We start from the raw sequence: 14683 nt of genomic DNA on the forward strand, positions 1-14683 counted from the left end.
GAGGCTTGTGATTAAATGTAAAGCCAATATGTGACTTGTTGTTTATTTATTTCTCTGTCTTTTGTTTCTGCCTTTTCCTCTTATGCAGTCATCTACAGCCAGGGACAAGGATGAACAGGCTCTACCGGTAGGAAGCAGTGGCCTTGTCTGTACCTGTTCGTGTGCCTGTGGAGGGTGTGGGGGCAGGGGTGGGTGGAAGAGGGGCTCTTGTGCTCAACAAGTTATCCTCTCCCTTGGAATACTTAAAGGGTTTAATCTGCTGGTGTGTGTATTCTCTGTCCTATAATTAGTATCAACTGAATGCTTACATTCAGTGACAAATTATTTCTGGGACTAGGTTTCAAAAAGTTTGAGTTTTCTCTTTCACTTGACGTGAAAAAGTTGAAAGAGTGAGATATTTCCAAATTTCATTCCAAGGGATGTTGAGCTGACATTTGGGGACAGTGAGGGATCTAATGCTTAGTATCTATTTCTTTGTGAATCTGCATGCACCTATTTTTTTGGTTGGAAATTTCTTTTGGTTCCATCAAAAGAAATGCTGCATGAGATCTATATATTCAATATATACATAATGCCCCAAAGAATGCTTTAAGTTCTATAGATATAATCCTAGGCTAATGAAGATTTCCACAGACGAGTTCTTTAAGTTTCCCAAAATAAGGACCATAGTAAGAGTGATTATGACAAATTATTAACAACAAACACATTTTCCAGTCCCTATCCAATTAACACATCACATTTTGTATTGTGCAGCTTGGCAAGGAAATGACCTTCAGAATTTTTGTGTGCAGCCATCAAACAGTGATTACGTTTCAACTCTATTCTAATCTTTTAACCTTGCCCCTAAAATTTTTTGAGCCTTAATCTTCTGAATCAAGTGACACAATGCATTTAAAAATGTTGCAGATTTTTGAGGCTGAAAGGAATAGTAACGAAGATACATATGACCCCATTCTTCCCCCTGTGATGCTCAGAGCAGAGACTTCTGACACGCATTGAGAGCCCATAGGATATGCGAGATCCATTACTGGGCGAGGGGTGCAGACTCAGTCTCTTCCTTTGTGAACCATGATCTGGTTCACCACTGAGACCAGTAATGCCCTCTGATTCTTCTCCAAACCCTGTAGAGTTGGAAATATCATTTCTAATAGAATATCAATTATGATAAAAATCACTCTAAAAAATTCAGATTTCTCCATGTATCTCATACTGACAGTTTACCCATCCTTCACGCTTACTCTGGGTTTCATGTTTGTCTCCAAACACGTGGCTCATTGTTAATAAGTATCCTACAAAATAAGGGATGGATGGGCAGTAGTTCGGAAACACTGTCCAAGTTAGTCCAGTTAAACAGATTTCTTTAGTGTTAGACTTAGTGGTCTAACGTGTATCTTAAAACTCTGATGGTGAGTTGGTTTAGGATGTAGCACTTTCCAAATATATTTGGTCATGGAATCTCTTGTGGGACTTTTCTTGGGAAACCGCCTTGTGGGTCTGGAGTGTGATAGAATATTTTGCAAAACCTATAATATAAAGGACCCTTTGGAGTCAGGAAGGTTCTCTGTGGATTCTCTCTTCAAATCTTACTTAACACTGACTTAGGGCTTCATGGCTGAGAGCAGTGGTTCCCAGCGTGGAGATGAGGTTATCCCATAAGGTGTGTAGGATGTTCCTTTGTGGAGCAAGGGGAAAATATTAGCACCTCTATTGTTTGCTTTCTGTATTATTATTTATAATTTTTTACTTTTGCAAATATTTTATGATATACATGCTCATATTTTAGTATGTGTCTGGATATAGATAGGTAATATGGATATAGATACAGATATAGATTGATGTATACACTCAGAAATTTTACTGGTAGGTTGCACAGTCCGAACATTTTAGAGACCACCCACTGGTTCAGAGAACAGATTTTGAATGAAGCAGACCTGCAACCCATTCCTCTATCCTCCATTTTTTGTCTGTGTGACCTGAACACCCTATTTCGCTTCTCTGAGACTAAATTCCCTCATCTGTCTAAAGGCAACAATAATAGTATCTAGTTCACAGGGTTCAGTTAGAGAATGAGATCAGCTAATGGAGGTGAAGGGTATAGTACATTGACTAGCATATACTAAGTTCTCAAAAAAAAAATGATAGCAATTAATCCCGTTAGTAGGAAAGGATGTGAGAATACCATTCCTACAGGAGACTTTGAGGAACGCATGTTGAAAATCTTCGGTTCAGTTGTGTGTGATCCTGCGACAGACTAGGTGAGGAGCTTGCCTCGTGTTGCTGTGCACTGATGTCCTCTCTGTCTGGTTCCTCTGCTCAGGCCAAGCCGCGTCTGCAGCGGGGCGGGAGCTCCGCCTCCCTCCACAACAGCCTCATGCGGAACAGCATCTTCCAGCTCATGATACACACCCTTGACCCGCTCGCTGAAGGTAAACATCAGGCTTTCATTTGGGAGTTGTTTGGGGCGGGGGAGGGGGGGGGAAGAGGATGTGAAAAGGCCTCTTTTCATAAAACACGTTTACGCTTCCATCACAGACCTGCTGATGTCCATGTGTGTGGCCTCTGCCAGAGGCAGCCCTGGCCCTTTGGCGTGCTTTGTCTGCACCTGCCCAGTTCATAATCAGAGATTTTTTACCAGGAGCAGGAGCGGAGGTCCATTTGCTGATTCTGTCTTTTGATGCCTTCAGCATAAATACAGTTTGTTACGAGGCAGAGAAGACAAGAGAGGTTTCTCTCCCTTCCAGCTAGAGTGACTGTTCTCTTTCATCATCGTCCTAAGTTTCAAATGAAGTTGTGTGTGAAGATAAATTGATAAATTGTACATCTTAAAAAAAAAAAAAAAGAGGCGATGAACTCCATGACTAAGGAGGGCTGTGATCTGTGATTAGTTTGGGGAATAATGTTCACTGCAGAACATTGATGTTGTACCTATTCTTTGGCAAGTGGAAGTTGGGAGGTGAGCTTCTAAGCACCCAAAGAGTACTCTCTTAACATAACTGCTTAGGATCAGGCTGAGGAGGCCTGGTTCACCTCCTAGGGTCATCATATAAAGCACCACCAAGAATCCAGTATTGTGTTCTTCCAGTTTTATTCATTCACAAAGAAGCCAGATACATTGTGTTTCTTGAATTGCGTCAGTACCCTAAAAAATTAATTTTTCAAGGAAGCAGACATCTGATGCATCAAATAAATATCAGAGTTAGGCCACTAGCAAAGGGTTTGTATATAACCAAGTCTTCTGTTCTCCCGTCATCCCTGGACCTTACAATTGGGCCTGATGTTACACAGGGCGAATAGCCTGGGAAACTGGTGTCTGCCACTGAACAAACACATAAGATGAGATCGACACATCACCCCCACATAAATCAGAGCTCTTAACCAAGGTAAAGCTTTGCGAAATAATTTCAAGGGTTTGGCCCATCAGGAGATTCAGATGAAGTCAAGAAAACTCTGGGACCTCAAGAGCGGCTCCCCGGGTCCTGTCTCCCCTCACTGGACATGCACCTTCACCCAGAATAGGTAGTGAGAATCATGGGCCCACCTTTCACTGTGGAGCATCTCAGTTACAAAACATTTCCACCTTATGCCCCAGAGAGTTGCATAGCTGATGTGATGTTTTACAAGGAGCCCTCCTTCACAGATCCTGGGTTCTGTTTACTGATTACTCTGGTAATCCTTTGCCAGGAACATCCTAAATATCATTACTCTCTTTACCAGAGGTCCACTTGATGAGGACGTTAGCCCTGGTCACTAGCCTTCTTTTCCTCTCCCACCTAGGGTCACCCCCAGAGAAACAATCTCAGTGAGTGGGGAGATCACAGGCCAACCTCCTCCCAGCCACGAAGCAGTTGTGTGATTTGGGGCAACTCAGAGCCTCTCTAATACTTGGTTCTTTGATCTACAGTAATCATTACCTTTGTCTAGTACTTTATAATTGACAAAGAATTTTCACACCTGTGCATCTTTGCTTTATAATAACGCTTCATAGCTAACATTGTTATTCTAATTTCATAAAATAGGGTACTACCAAAATAGATCTCAAATATGTCTCCTTCTCTCTGCCAGCTGTTTATTCCAAGCCATTCTCATCACTTCCTAGCTGGTCTTCCACTTCCTCCATTGCCTCTTTCTTTGCATATTTTCCACCTATCAGCCCAAGTAAATCAAATCATGTCACTCCTACTAACCTGCAGTGGCTTCCCATGGCTCTTAGGAAAATTGTGAAATACTTACCTTGGTCTGCATGATCTGTCTCTTTCTCCAGACTCACATTGACTCACATTGACCCACTTTGCTTTAGCCAGACAGAGGCCTTCTGTCCTAAAACAGATACTGCTTTTTTTGCGTAGGCTGTTCCCCACCCCGCCTGCCCAGAATACTTTTCTTTCTCCCATTTTCTTCCAATTTTCCCTGCTTTATTGCTGCCCATTCTTCAGTGCTCTGTGTAAATGACACCTCCTGACCATCCAGTATAAATCAGGGCCCCAATTATCATCTCTCAATGCACCCTTTAATTTTTCTTTATTACCCACATTACAATTTATGTGATTATTTGTTTACTGCCTGTCTCCCCCAGGACACAGTAAATTTCTAGAGAGCAGAGATTCTGTTTATTTACTCGTTTTCCCCAAGGTCTAGCAGCCTACCTGGCACTTAGTAGCTTCTAAGGCTTAGAATGATTAAGCATCTTGGCCACAGTCATACTTTTGCCCTGATAGTCACACAGTTTCAAAGCCCTCTAAAGCCCCATGGCTTTAAGGTTGTATCTTGGTTATTCTGAGCCACCATCTTCCCCACCCATCACCCAGAAGAGTCAGGTGAGAAGAGAAATGAACTGTCTTATCTGCCACAACTTGATTATGAGTAGGCAGGTGACTGGGTATATTTATTTCTGGCGGGGCATGTTAGGTAGTAATTGAGGACAGCTTCCAGAGCCAGACTCTCTGGATTCAGATTCCAGCTCTGCATTTATTAGCTGTGTGACCTTGGATAAGTTACTTAACCTCTCTGTACCTCAGTTTCCTCATCTGTAAAAATCAGGGTGATATATAGGGATGTCTACATCATAAGGTTGTTATAAGGACTAAAGGAGTAAATATGCATTAAGTATTGAACACATTGCCTAGCAGATCGTAAGTACCATATACATGTTTGGAATTACTCTGTTTCGTTATTTTGAAAAATAATGCAGCATATGAATGTTTTAATTTAAAACAGTCAAAAGACTATGGTGAAAAAATGTCTTCCTCCTCCAACAGCCTCCCAATTTTCTCCAGTCCCCCAATTCTCCCAGAAGAAATCACAGCTACCAATTTCTTGGGGCTCATTCCAGAGATGATCTATGCCTATACAACTCTGTGTGTGTGTGTGTGTGTGTGTGTGTGTGTGTGTGTGTGTGTGTGTGTGTATCACTGCCCACAGGTCTCAATGATCTAAATTTCTGTGGATTTTGTTTGGGGGAGTTCAATTTGCACTAGGGCTTGTTTTTTGTTTTTCTGTTTGGTGGGGAGGTTATACTTTGCTTCTGTGAGATAAGAGAGTATGAATTGGGGTTGTCTCGGAGTTGGGCCATCAGTGATTTTCCTAAACACCTGGCCCTCGTAGGGCTGTGCTGCAATTAAAATGTTTGTTCCCGCTGTAGCGAGATGTGCCTTCTGAATCTGGGCACCTATTTTCAAGGTGAAACCTCTCCCTGAAAGCCGTAGAGTGCTGCGATGGTGTGAATCTGAGAGCCATAATCAGTTCTGGACTTGAGTGATTAGAAAATATGGAAAGTACTTCAATGCTTTAAAATTGCTCCATAGCACACGGCCAAGAAAGCAGATTGCTCTGGTATTTTTCCCCAAAAAAATTCACAATCATTTTCCATTCCAAGAACATTCCAAGCTCTCAGAAATAGTCATCTCTCTTTTAGTTTGCATCTAAACACTTGAATTCACACATCCTCGTGCCAAACTGTCACCTTTTAACAATATAGAGCATGCTGGTTACATCACCAAGTTGACGGCATGAACACTGCAGTGGCTTCTCTGTTGCACTAATTGATGGTTCCTGGCGTCTGCCTCGCTGAGTCGTGCATTGGCACCACATGGCAGACAGTCGGTGTTCATAAAGGGAAGTTTTCAACATCACCTAGGACAGATGACCTATAGAAAGACATTTTCCTTTTTCTCATTTGTGCCATTCAGATGTCAGTCAAGTGATGGAGCCCTTACCTGAAGCTTTAATTGGTGGTTAGTTTGGCCTCTGAGCCTGAGTCACAAGATCCTATTGATATGTAACAAAGCACCCAAGACTTAGTGGCTTAAAACCAGCCCCGTATTATCCCTGCTCATGATATCATGGATCAGGAATTTGAGTGATTCAGAGATCAGCAGGGTGATTCTTCTGTTCCATGTGGTATCGATGGAGGTCATTTGATGTTATTCAGCTAGGAAACGAGCAGGTTAGAAGGTCCAAAGGGCCTCACTCACATATCTGGCACCTTTGAAGGTGCAGCTGGAAGGCCAGGCTTGGCTGGGCCCCCTGATTCTCCATGTTGTCTCAGGGCCTTTCCACATGCTTGGCCTTCTTACACGGTGGCTCCAAGAGCCACCTTCTTACACAAGGGCTCCAAGAGTAAACCTTTCAAGAGGCCCAGGCAGTAACAGCAAAGCTTCCCATGACCTAGCCTGGGAAGTCCCAGAATGTCACTGCTACGGTATTCTACTAATCAAGCCATCACACTGGCCAACCCAGACTCAAGACGGGGAGGAGGAGACTCCATGGAGACATCTCCATGGGCAGATAGCAGAGAACCTGCTGCCACCTTTCATCTAACCTAGTCTGTTTCAGGGACACACATCACTGAGTGGTTTGTCTGTCCGTGGTTCATTGGTGTGCCCTGGGCAGACTGCACTGTGTGGAAGGGACAAAGCCATAGCTGGCTTGCCTCGGGTGAGGATGTAGTCCAAACAAGACTGAGCAGTGCTTTTCCAGGGCCACAAAATTCTGAACAGACCACTGTTGATAAAAAGAAGAAATCTGCTTAAGGCTCATATAAATATTTGGAATAAAGATTTTGTTTCTTTTATAAGAAAGCCCTGAGGAACTAGCACTGTTGGCCTCTGAGATCACAGTATGACTGTCTGAATTAATCTTTCTAAAAAATTTAGTGTCCTGTGTTGGTTTTAACCTTCTCTAAACAAGCCATTATATTTACCCTAGTGTACATCTTTATGAACTTAAAACAAGGGTGCTGGGTGTAGTGCTTTTGGAGTGAGAAGTAGCCCCTATTAATTTGCCTGATAATAATAATAGTATTTGCAGAGTGCTTACTGTAAGCCAGGCACTATGCTGAGTGCTCGACATAAACCATCTCAGTTCATCTTTACACTAGCCCGACTCCATCAATCAGAGATGGACACTGAGATGTAAAGAGGCTGTGTCTTGCCTCACCGGGTGACAGAGGAAGTAAATGGCAGAGCCAGAATTTGAACTTACAGCTGCCTGACTCAGTCCATTCTTGTAGTTCTGTGCAACTCTGCCACCTCATGTAATCTTGTGTCCAGTTCAGTGTCCCTTGTTCTTCTAATGTAGACGCCAGCCTAAATACCAGGAGCTCTGACCTATCCCTGGACCAATTACACGTTCACTCTGTAAGATGTGAAATTCCTATACAGAAGCCTTTGCAACAAGGCCTGGCCTGGCCATAGCTTCCCCTCTCCTGTCCCCCGCACCTTGAGTTGCAGCCACACTTGTGAGTCCCCAGCGCACCTTGGTCTCATGCACTTTTGCTTAAGTACATGAAATTACCATTGATCTCACCATCCATGATGATGTGGGTTCTACACAGCAAAAGGAACCCCATAGCCAACTCTGCAACTCCAGGGTCGGGTGATGAAATGGAGAGGTTGCTGTGAGGACAAGGCAAGTGGAGTGGCATTAGAGTTTGGCCGTGTGGTAACATGTGGCCCAAGAGTCAGTCTCCCAGGGTTCAGATCCTGGCTCAGCCTCTTGCTCTGAGACCTCAAACAAGCTTCTCAACCTCACTGGGCCTCAGTTTTTCTACTTTTAAAATGAGATAATGATAGCACCACAAGCATAAGTTTATGATTAGTATTTCCCAACCTGAAAGGGCCTTGGTTTCTTCATGTGTAAAAAGGAATAATAGTAGTTCCACCATTAGAAGTTTATGGTGAGTATTCAATACACTAGTACCCAAAAGCATAAAATTAGTCCTCAGTGACTGTTGGCAATAATTTTTCAGTTAAAATTGTGTTCGATATGATGGAATAGAGTCCAACTGCAGTGGCTTAGTTTAATAGGTTTTTTAAAGACTTTATTTTTCTAAAGCAGTTTTAGGTTACAACAAAATTGAGAGGAAGATACAGAGATTTCCCATGTACCTCCTCCCCCCACACATGCATATCCTCCCCCGTTATCAACATCACTCACCAGCATGGTACTTTTTTGCCAGGGATGAACCCACATTGATACTTCATAATCACCCAGGGTCCATAGCTTACCTTAAGGTTCACTCTTGGTGTTATATGTTCTGTGGGTTTAGGCAAATGTATAATGATATTTATCCGTCATTGTAATATCAACCAGAGTATTTTCACTGCCCTAAAACTCCTCTGTGCTCAGCCTATTCATCCTTCTCTCCCTCTCTCTCTCTCACATCCCTGGCAACCACTGATTCTTTTATTGTCTCCATAGTTTTGCCTTTTGCAGAACATCATATAGTTGGAGTCACAGTCTATAGCCTCTTCAGGTTGGCCATAATAGTTTTATAGGATTTTATTTTTCTCATTTAACTAGAAGCCCAATAAAAAGCAGTTCAAGTCTGGTAATACAGCTCCCCCTTGCCATGAGAGACCCGGTCTCCTGTGTTTTCATTCTTTCATCTGGAGCCTGTTTCTCTCAGCTTCATCCCCAGAGGATGGAAGCTACTCCCCTGCCCTGCCACCATCATAATCTGTATTCTAGGAAGGAGAAGACAGTACAGCTGTCGTTTATTTTTAATCAGAAAAACCTTCCTTGGTCGGGGAACTAAGATCCCACATGCCGCATGGTGCAGCAAAAACAAAAACAAAAAAACAAAACAAAAATCCTTAGTGTTCCCAGACGCAGACTTCCACTTACATCACATGGGTCAGAACAGGGCTATGTGACCACCTCAACCTACAAAGGAAACAGAAGTGGGCACTCTGCCTCCCCACACATGGAACTCTGTGGTAGACCCCCGTGAAGGTCAAATGTGTTCCCCTTGTTCTTCCTATCCTTAGTAACCTTCATCCTGTCTTTTCAAGTTCCTGACTTACAGAGAAGAGATGTGATGTTCCCCTCCTTCCTCCCTTTTAAAGCGATCTCTGGTGGCCCGTGGGTCCAACTTCTATACAGTGGCCCTGAATCCTTCCCCATAAAAAGCATGCCCCAAAACTTGCCATCCTAAGGATCCTGGTTCCCCTAAGATGCTGGTGAAATCATGCCCTACCTCTGCTCAAAACCATCTCACCAGCAGTAAAAGCCTGAGTTTTGCGGTGGCCCCTTGTGACCTGCCTCTCTTCTTTCCTCCCTTCTTCTCCACCCGCTTCTTCCCTCCTCTCCTCCTCTCCTCCTCTTTCTCTGACCTTCTTTCCTTCCTCTCATGTGTCATTCCCTGGGCTCCACTCCTCTGGCTGCCTAGCAGCTCCTCCTCACAAACTCCCAGCATCCTCCTGCCTCAGGGCCTTTGCACATGTTCCCTCTTCCCCCATCCATCCAAATGGCTCCTGCTCTCCCTTCCTTCAAGTCAGCCTGCACATGTCACCCAATGAGAAAGAACTTAATGAGCCTTTGAAAAATAGTGAAAATCAAAACAGTGATAATAAAGCAGAGTCCTGGGCCTTTCTTGCCCTGCAATATATTTCTCCATAACTGCCATGAATATATTTATTTGTTGTTTGCTGCTGGTCTCTACCCTTACGTCTCCAACAGGGCAGGACGTAGGGCAGGCATTCCTCTATCTCCAGGGCCCGGCACACATGGATCGCCATCCATATTTGTTGAGTGGGTTGAATGAGTGCTTTTGCTTTTGTAATGTTTCACTGGAGAACGTATGTCTCTACCCACATACGTTGTCTTAATCCGTGCCCTGTCAAAAGCTCTTTGGTTGTGACCAGCTGAGTCCTATTCAGTTGATGGTTGTCTCTGCAGTAGTGAGAAGCAGTCATGTCTGCTGTGGCCACCACTGTATCTCCAGCCTCTAGGATGGCACTGACTTGGTCAGTATTTGCTGGGTGATTGAATGAATGGATCTCCCTGTAGTTCTGGAGTTATTGCTGTGGTGGGAAAGGTTTGCTGTCTGCCACTCACCTTCTTGATGAGTTCTCCTAGCCACTTCTTTCTCTTTTCTTTCCAAACCCTTTGTTCTTTTTTCCTTTCCTTTTCTTCCTTCATTTGATAAACTGTCGATCCTTTCATTTGTTGCGTTTCATGGGCCTAACTTTATATGTTCAAAGAATTACTATCACTACAAGATTCTAAGGAGTTTGTTGTTTTAACCATTCATTCATTTTACAAATTCAAACACCTCTAAAATAGCATCTACCACAAAAAATGGTATTAAGTTGTGCTTGAGAAGAAAACTACAAAAGAAGAAGATCCTTATTCAATTTTTATGGATTCTTGTATTCCCTTCCACAATTCTAGTAATTTCTCCTTCCTTGTGGAATTCAAAATTTGATTTACATTTTTTCATCATAACAATTTTATTATCAATAGCAAAATGTAACAAATAAGTGCACTTGATATCTTAAAAACAAAAGTAGGGATAGTACTTGCCTAGGGGACCTGTAATTGACCTGAAGGGTTATTTAACTACAGGGCATGAGACAGTTTAGAACAGCAGATCCCCAGGCCTGAAATGTGTTTATCTTGAGGCTGTTTTCATGACAGAATCTTCAGAATCCTGCCATGGGATGTCTGGAAATGACACCATACTCATAGTATGATACCTGCCTTCTTTACTGTTAGAAAGATGGGCAAATTTCCCCCATGGTAAATTCACTTTGCTTATCACAGCTAGTCTCTGCTGTTGTCACTTTCCAGCCAACACATTTATGTTACTTTCATTCAAATTGACTGGAGGAGTGTCCTGGGAGCATTTCTCCTGCCTTTCTGAAACGAACAGTTTTGCTCCCTCATTTCATTCCTACTAGCTCCTGTGACATCCTGATGCCACTTCTCCTGTTGCTTTATCCGTCTGGCCCAGGCAATGCGAGGTGACATGAATTCCAGGACATCTTGATTGTAAAAGCCTCATAAATGAGTAGCAACTCTATTTTTTCACCATCTTCCCTCTACCCTAGATTGTGGGTTTTTGAACTTGTTTTTTAGTAACAGCAGAACCTTTTGTTCAAAGGAAGTCCGACAGGAAAGAATAAATATATTTTAATAGTTAAGACTATTAAGAGTTCACTCATGTCAAATCCTGTATCACTGTGCCCAATTTAGTTGCCTTCCTCTATACCAGCAATATCAAGTATAAAAGAAATAAAGGCCCACTCACAAGTGCAAGAAAACCAAAAAGTACCAAGGATTAACCCAAAGAAAATGTTTAAGAACTTTATAGCAGAAACAGTAAATAGTCATTTCTGAAGAACATGGAATAAGATCTAAACAAATATTGGTATATTATAAAGATGTCAGTTCTCCCCAAATTAAACTCTAAATGCAACTCAATCCTAAGTGAAATCCCAAAAAGATTTTTAAGAGACTTCATAACTTGACATCTAAATTTATATAAAATAAGCAGGAAAAGCAAAGGCACTTTTCACAAAGAACAAAAAGGGAAAACATGCCCAACAGAGATCAAGGTGTATCACAAAGCAGCAGCTTCTGGGTGCTCTGCTTGAAGCATTTGGGAGGAAGGAGAGGAAGCTGGACCAGAAGCAGCTGAGGTCTCCCCAGACGTGACCCCCGAGGATCAAGAAGAAGCTGTGAGCACCGCTGCCCGTAGGGTCTGCTACCTGCTCTGGGTGAAGCACTGTGGTGATGGGAAAGGGGCTTCCTGGAGCACTAGAATAACCCATGTGAAGGAGCAAGGCCCTCATCCCCGAGGCGGTGAAAGCACATGTTCACGGAAATCAACATCACATCATAACAAGGGGAGATTAATAAACCCAGCAGGGAAGCCTGGCTGGTGACCAGGCGGCACTGAGTGGCCGCAGAGGTGAACTGTGCTGGCCAGATCTTCAGGAACGTCATCTTGGGTGCCAGCCGGAGGGCAGGACCATCAGGAAGGAGTGCCTTCAGAGAAAGTGAGCTTCAAGGGCAGTTTTCAAAAGAGGTGAGGAGGGTGCGCGGGCAGAAAAGGTGGTGAGGAATTCAGGGCCGTGGGACCGACTGGAGAGACTCCAGACTATGTATGTGCGGTTGGCCCACCCGAGACGGGGCTCCTGGAGATGAGCGGGCATGTGGCTGTTTGTCTGCTGAACTAATGCTCCAGCGGGTTCTCCTGTCCAGGGGCCCTTGGGATGTATCTCTGTGTGTATGTCTGTGTGTGTCTGTTTTTGTGTCTGTGTGTGTTTGCATGTGTGTCTGTGTGTGTATATTTATATGTCTGTGTGACTGTGTGTGTCTGTTTCTGTGTGTGCATCTACCATATCAGTGCGTGTGTGATTTGAGTGTAGGAAACTGGAGGCCTAAGAGATGCTGAAGAGGAAAAACAAGAAAGTGGAACTTCCGACGAGCTTGCTCTGTGCCACACACTTGTCAGTCACCTCCTGGAATTCTCCCAGCAGCGACTATGGGAATTATTGTGTGTTTTACCTCTAGGAAACTGAGGTTCAATGAGGTGACATCACTTGCTCATGGTCACCCAGCTCCTAAGTTTGGCTTCAGAGCCTGAGTGCTTTGCACTCCCATAGGACTCTCATCTATAGCCACACGTGTCTGTCTCCCCTACACACAGCCATACATCTCTCTATTTTGTAAGATCGCTTCAGTTCTTTAACATAGACATTTAGTGTTAATTTGGGGCTGATGCTAAGATTAAACTTTCACTCGCTTGCTGGGTTTTCTTTTTTTCTTAGCAAACAGCAGAACTTATCTCCCCAGCTTCTATTTTTAAAAACAGCTTCAATATGAGCTTTCAAAAATTGTCATTTGATCCTAGAAGAAAGTCATTTTCATGCCTGTTTGATGCAAAATGTGGAGAAGTTATCCCTGAAAGGCAGTATTGTAACCTTTCTTTCTGTCCCAAATTGTAGATCAGTTTAAAGTAGCAAGAAAGATGTTTGCGTGCTGCCTTAGCTGGTGAGTAAACAGGCAATAGGAGTGAAAATCTTCACTGGAGAAGAATAAAATGCAATCTATTGGCCTTGTTTTTAATAAGATGACAGCAGTTTAAATGCCTGGATAGAGGAAGGCAGGCTATCAATGCCTCTCATAGAGCAAATGCAGGGACAAGTTAAATAGCTCCTCTCTTTGGGGAATAGTAAAGCATTACTCTCAGATTTGAACATCAAAGATGGTCGAAATTGAATCTCTCTTTGTGTTGTACACATTACAAATACATTTCATTTGAGGCATGAAGGGAATGTGAATAGTCTTACTGAAATAAATGCTTTTGAGGATGGAAATAGGTTTCTCTCTCTCTCTCTTTCTCAAGTTTGCTTTGAAGTCAAGTCCACAGAGGTATGTGGCCAAAAAACTGAGTTGATGCCATTTGAATGTAAACATTGCACACAGGAAGAAAAAGATGGTGAGGCATCCCCATACAGTTACAGCTTCATCTTTGTTCTCTTGAACTTACCACATGCTCAGGAGATGCAGTTAGAACTCCTTCAGAGGCAAGGACTCAAGAGTTCCCAGAGACAGAAAGCAGCTGTCACAGCAGTGATTATGTGGAGGACCAGAGGATGGGGACAATCAGTGAAGGTGGGAAAACCACTCAAATTTTGTCAGCGACAGCCCATTCAAAAAGCATGTTGATAGGGAAATATCATCTGTGTTCAAAGGTGTTTTCTCTCAAATGAAACACTAAAGACACCTCTGCTTTGTTTAATCCGCAGCCGGGCCTCACTTAGTGGAATGCGGGTTGGACAACTTGCATTCATTTATGAGACACTTTCCTCTGACAGTCGCCACATCTCTTCCTAGTTTGTCTCTTGGTCTGGGGTTTGCACTGTTCTGTGCACTCACCTCTGGGTGTTGGTCATACCGTAAAAACAAACCCTAGAACAGCTGTCAGGGTCCATTTCTCTCCTGATCTTGCGATATCAGAGCCACCAAATCTGGCCTCTTCACTTCAGCCATTGCAAAGAATTCCCTGACTCACATCAAGCTGTCCTTTACAGGTTGTCTTGGGGCTCAGATGAGACTATATGATACACATGTGTGCAAGTGCGCGCGCGCGTGTGCACACACACTCACATAAAGAGCCAGCAGCATTGTGGTTTATATAAAGCTTATGGGTCTACATCAGATTGGTTTCTTATTTGTATGTGGATTCATGTATTCATTCATTCATTCACAAAATGCATTCCTGTTGCGAGCTGATGTAAGCAGTCACCGCATTTGAGAAAGTTTCTCTTTACATGCCCTCACAGTAGAGAAGTCTCTGAGAGAACAGAAGCCAGTGCTTGCCCCAGACTAATGAACTTCCTGAAAGCCAGCTTAAATGATGTTGAATCTGAGCTTTAGCAGTGCAGTTGCAATA

General features: G+C 43.2%; 1 protein-coding gene across 3 annotated transcripts in view; it reads left to right on the forward strand.

Annotated features, from left to right (window-relative positions):
- The window catches only part of SLC24A2 (solute carrier family 24 member 2), a 233707-nt gene that overhangs the window by 143007 nt on the left and 76017 nt on the right, over positions 1 to 14683 (forward strand). For all 3 annotated transcript variants that reach the window (XM_057722749.1, XM_057722748.1, XM_057722750.1), the window contains exons 2-3: positions 89 to 127; positions 2318 to 2426. In XM_057722749.1, the coding sequence (XP_057578732.1) occupies positions 89 to 127; positions 2318 to 2426 (148 nt within the window). The remainder of the gene's footprint in view (positions 1 to 88; positions 128 to 2317; positions 2427 to 14683) is intronic.

Source organism: Hippopotamus amphibius, chromosome 2 (genome assembly GCF_030028045.1).
Source record: "Hippopotamus amphibius kiboko isolate mHipAmp2 chromosome 2, mHipAmp2.hap2, whole genome shotgun sequence".
NCBI classification, from domain to species: domain Eukaryota; kingdom Metazoa; phylum Chordata; class Mammalia; order Artiodactyla; family Hippopotamidae; genus Hippopotamus; species Hippopotamus amphibius.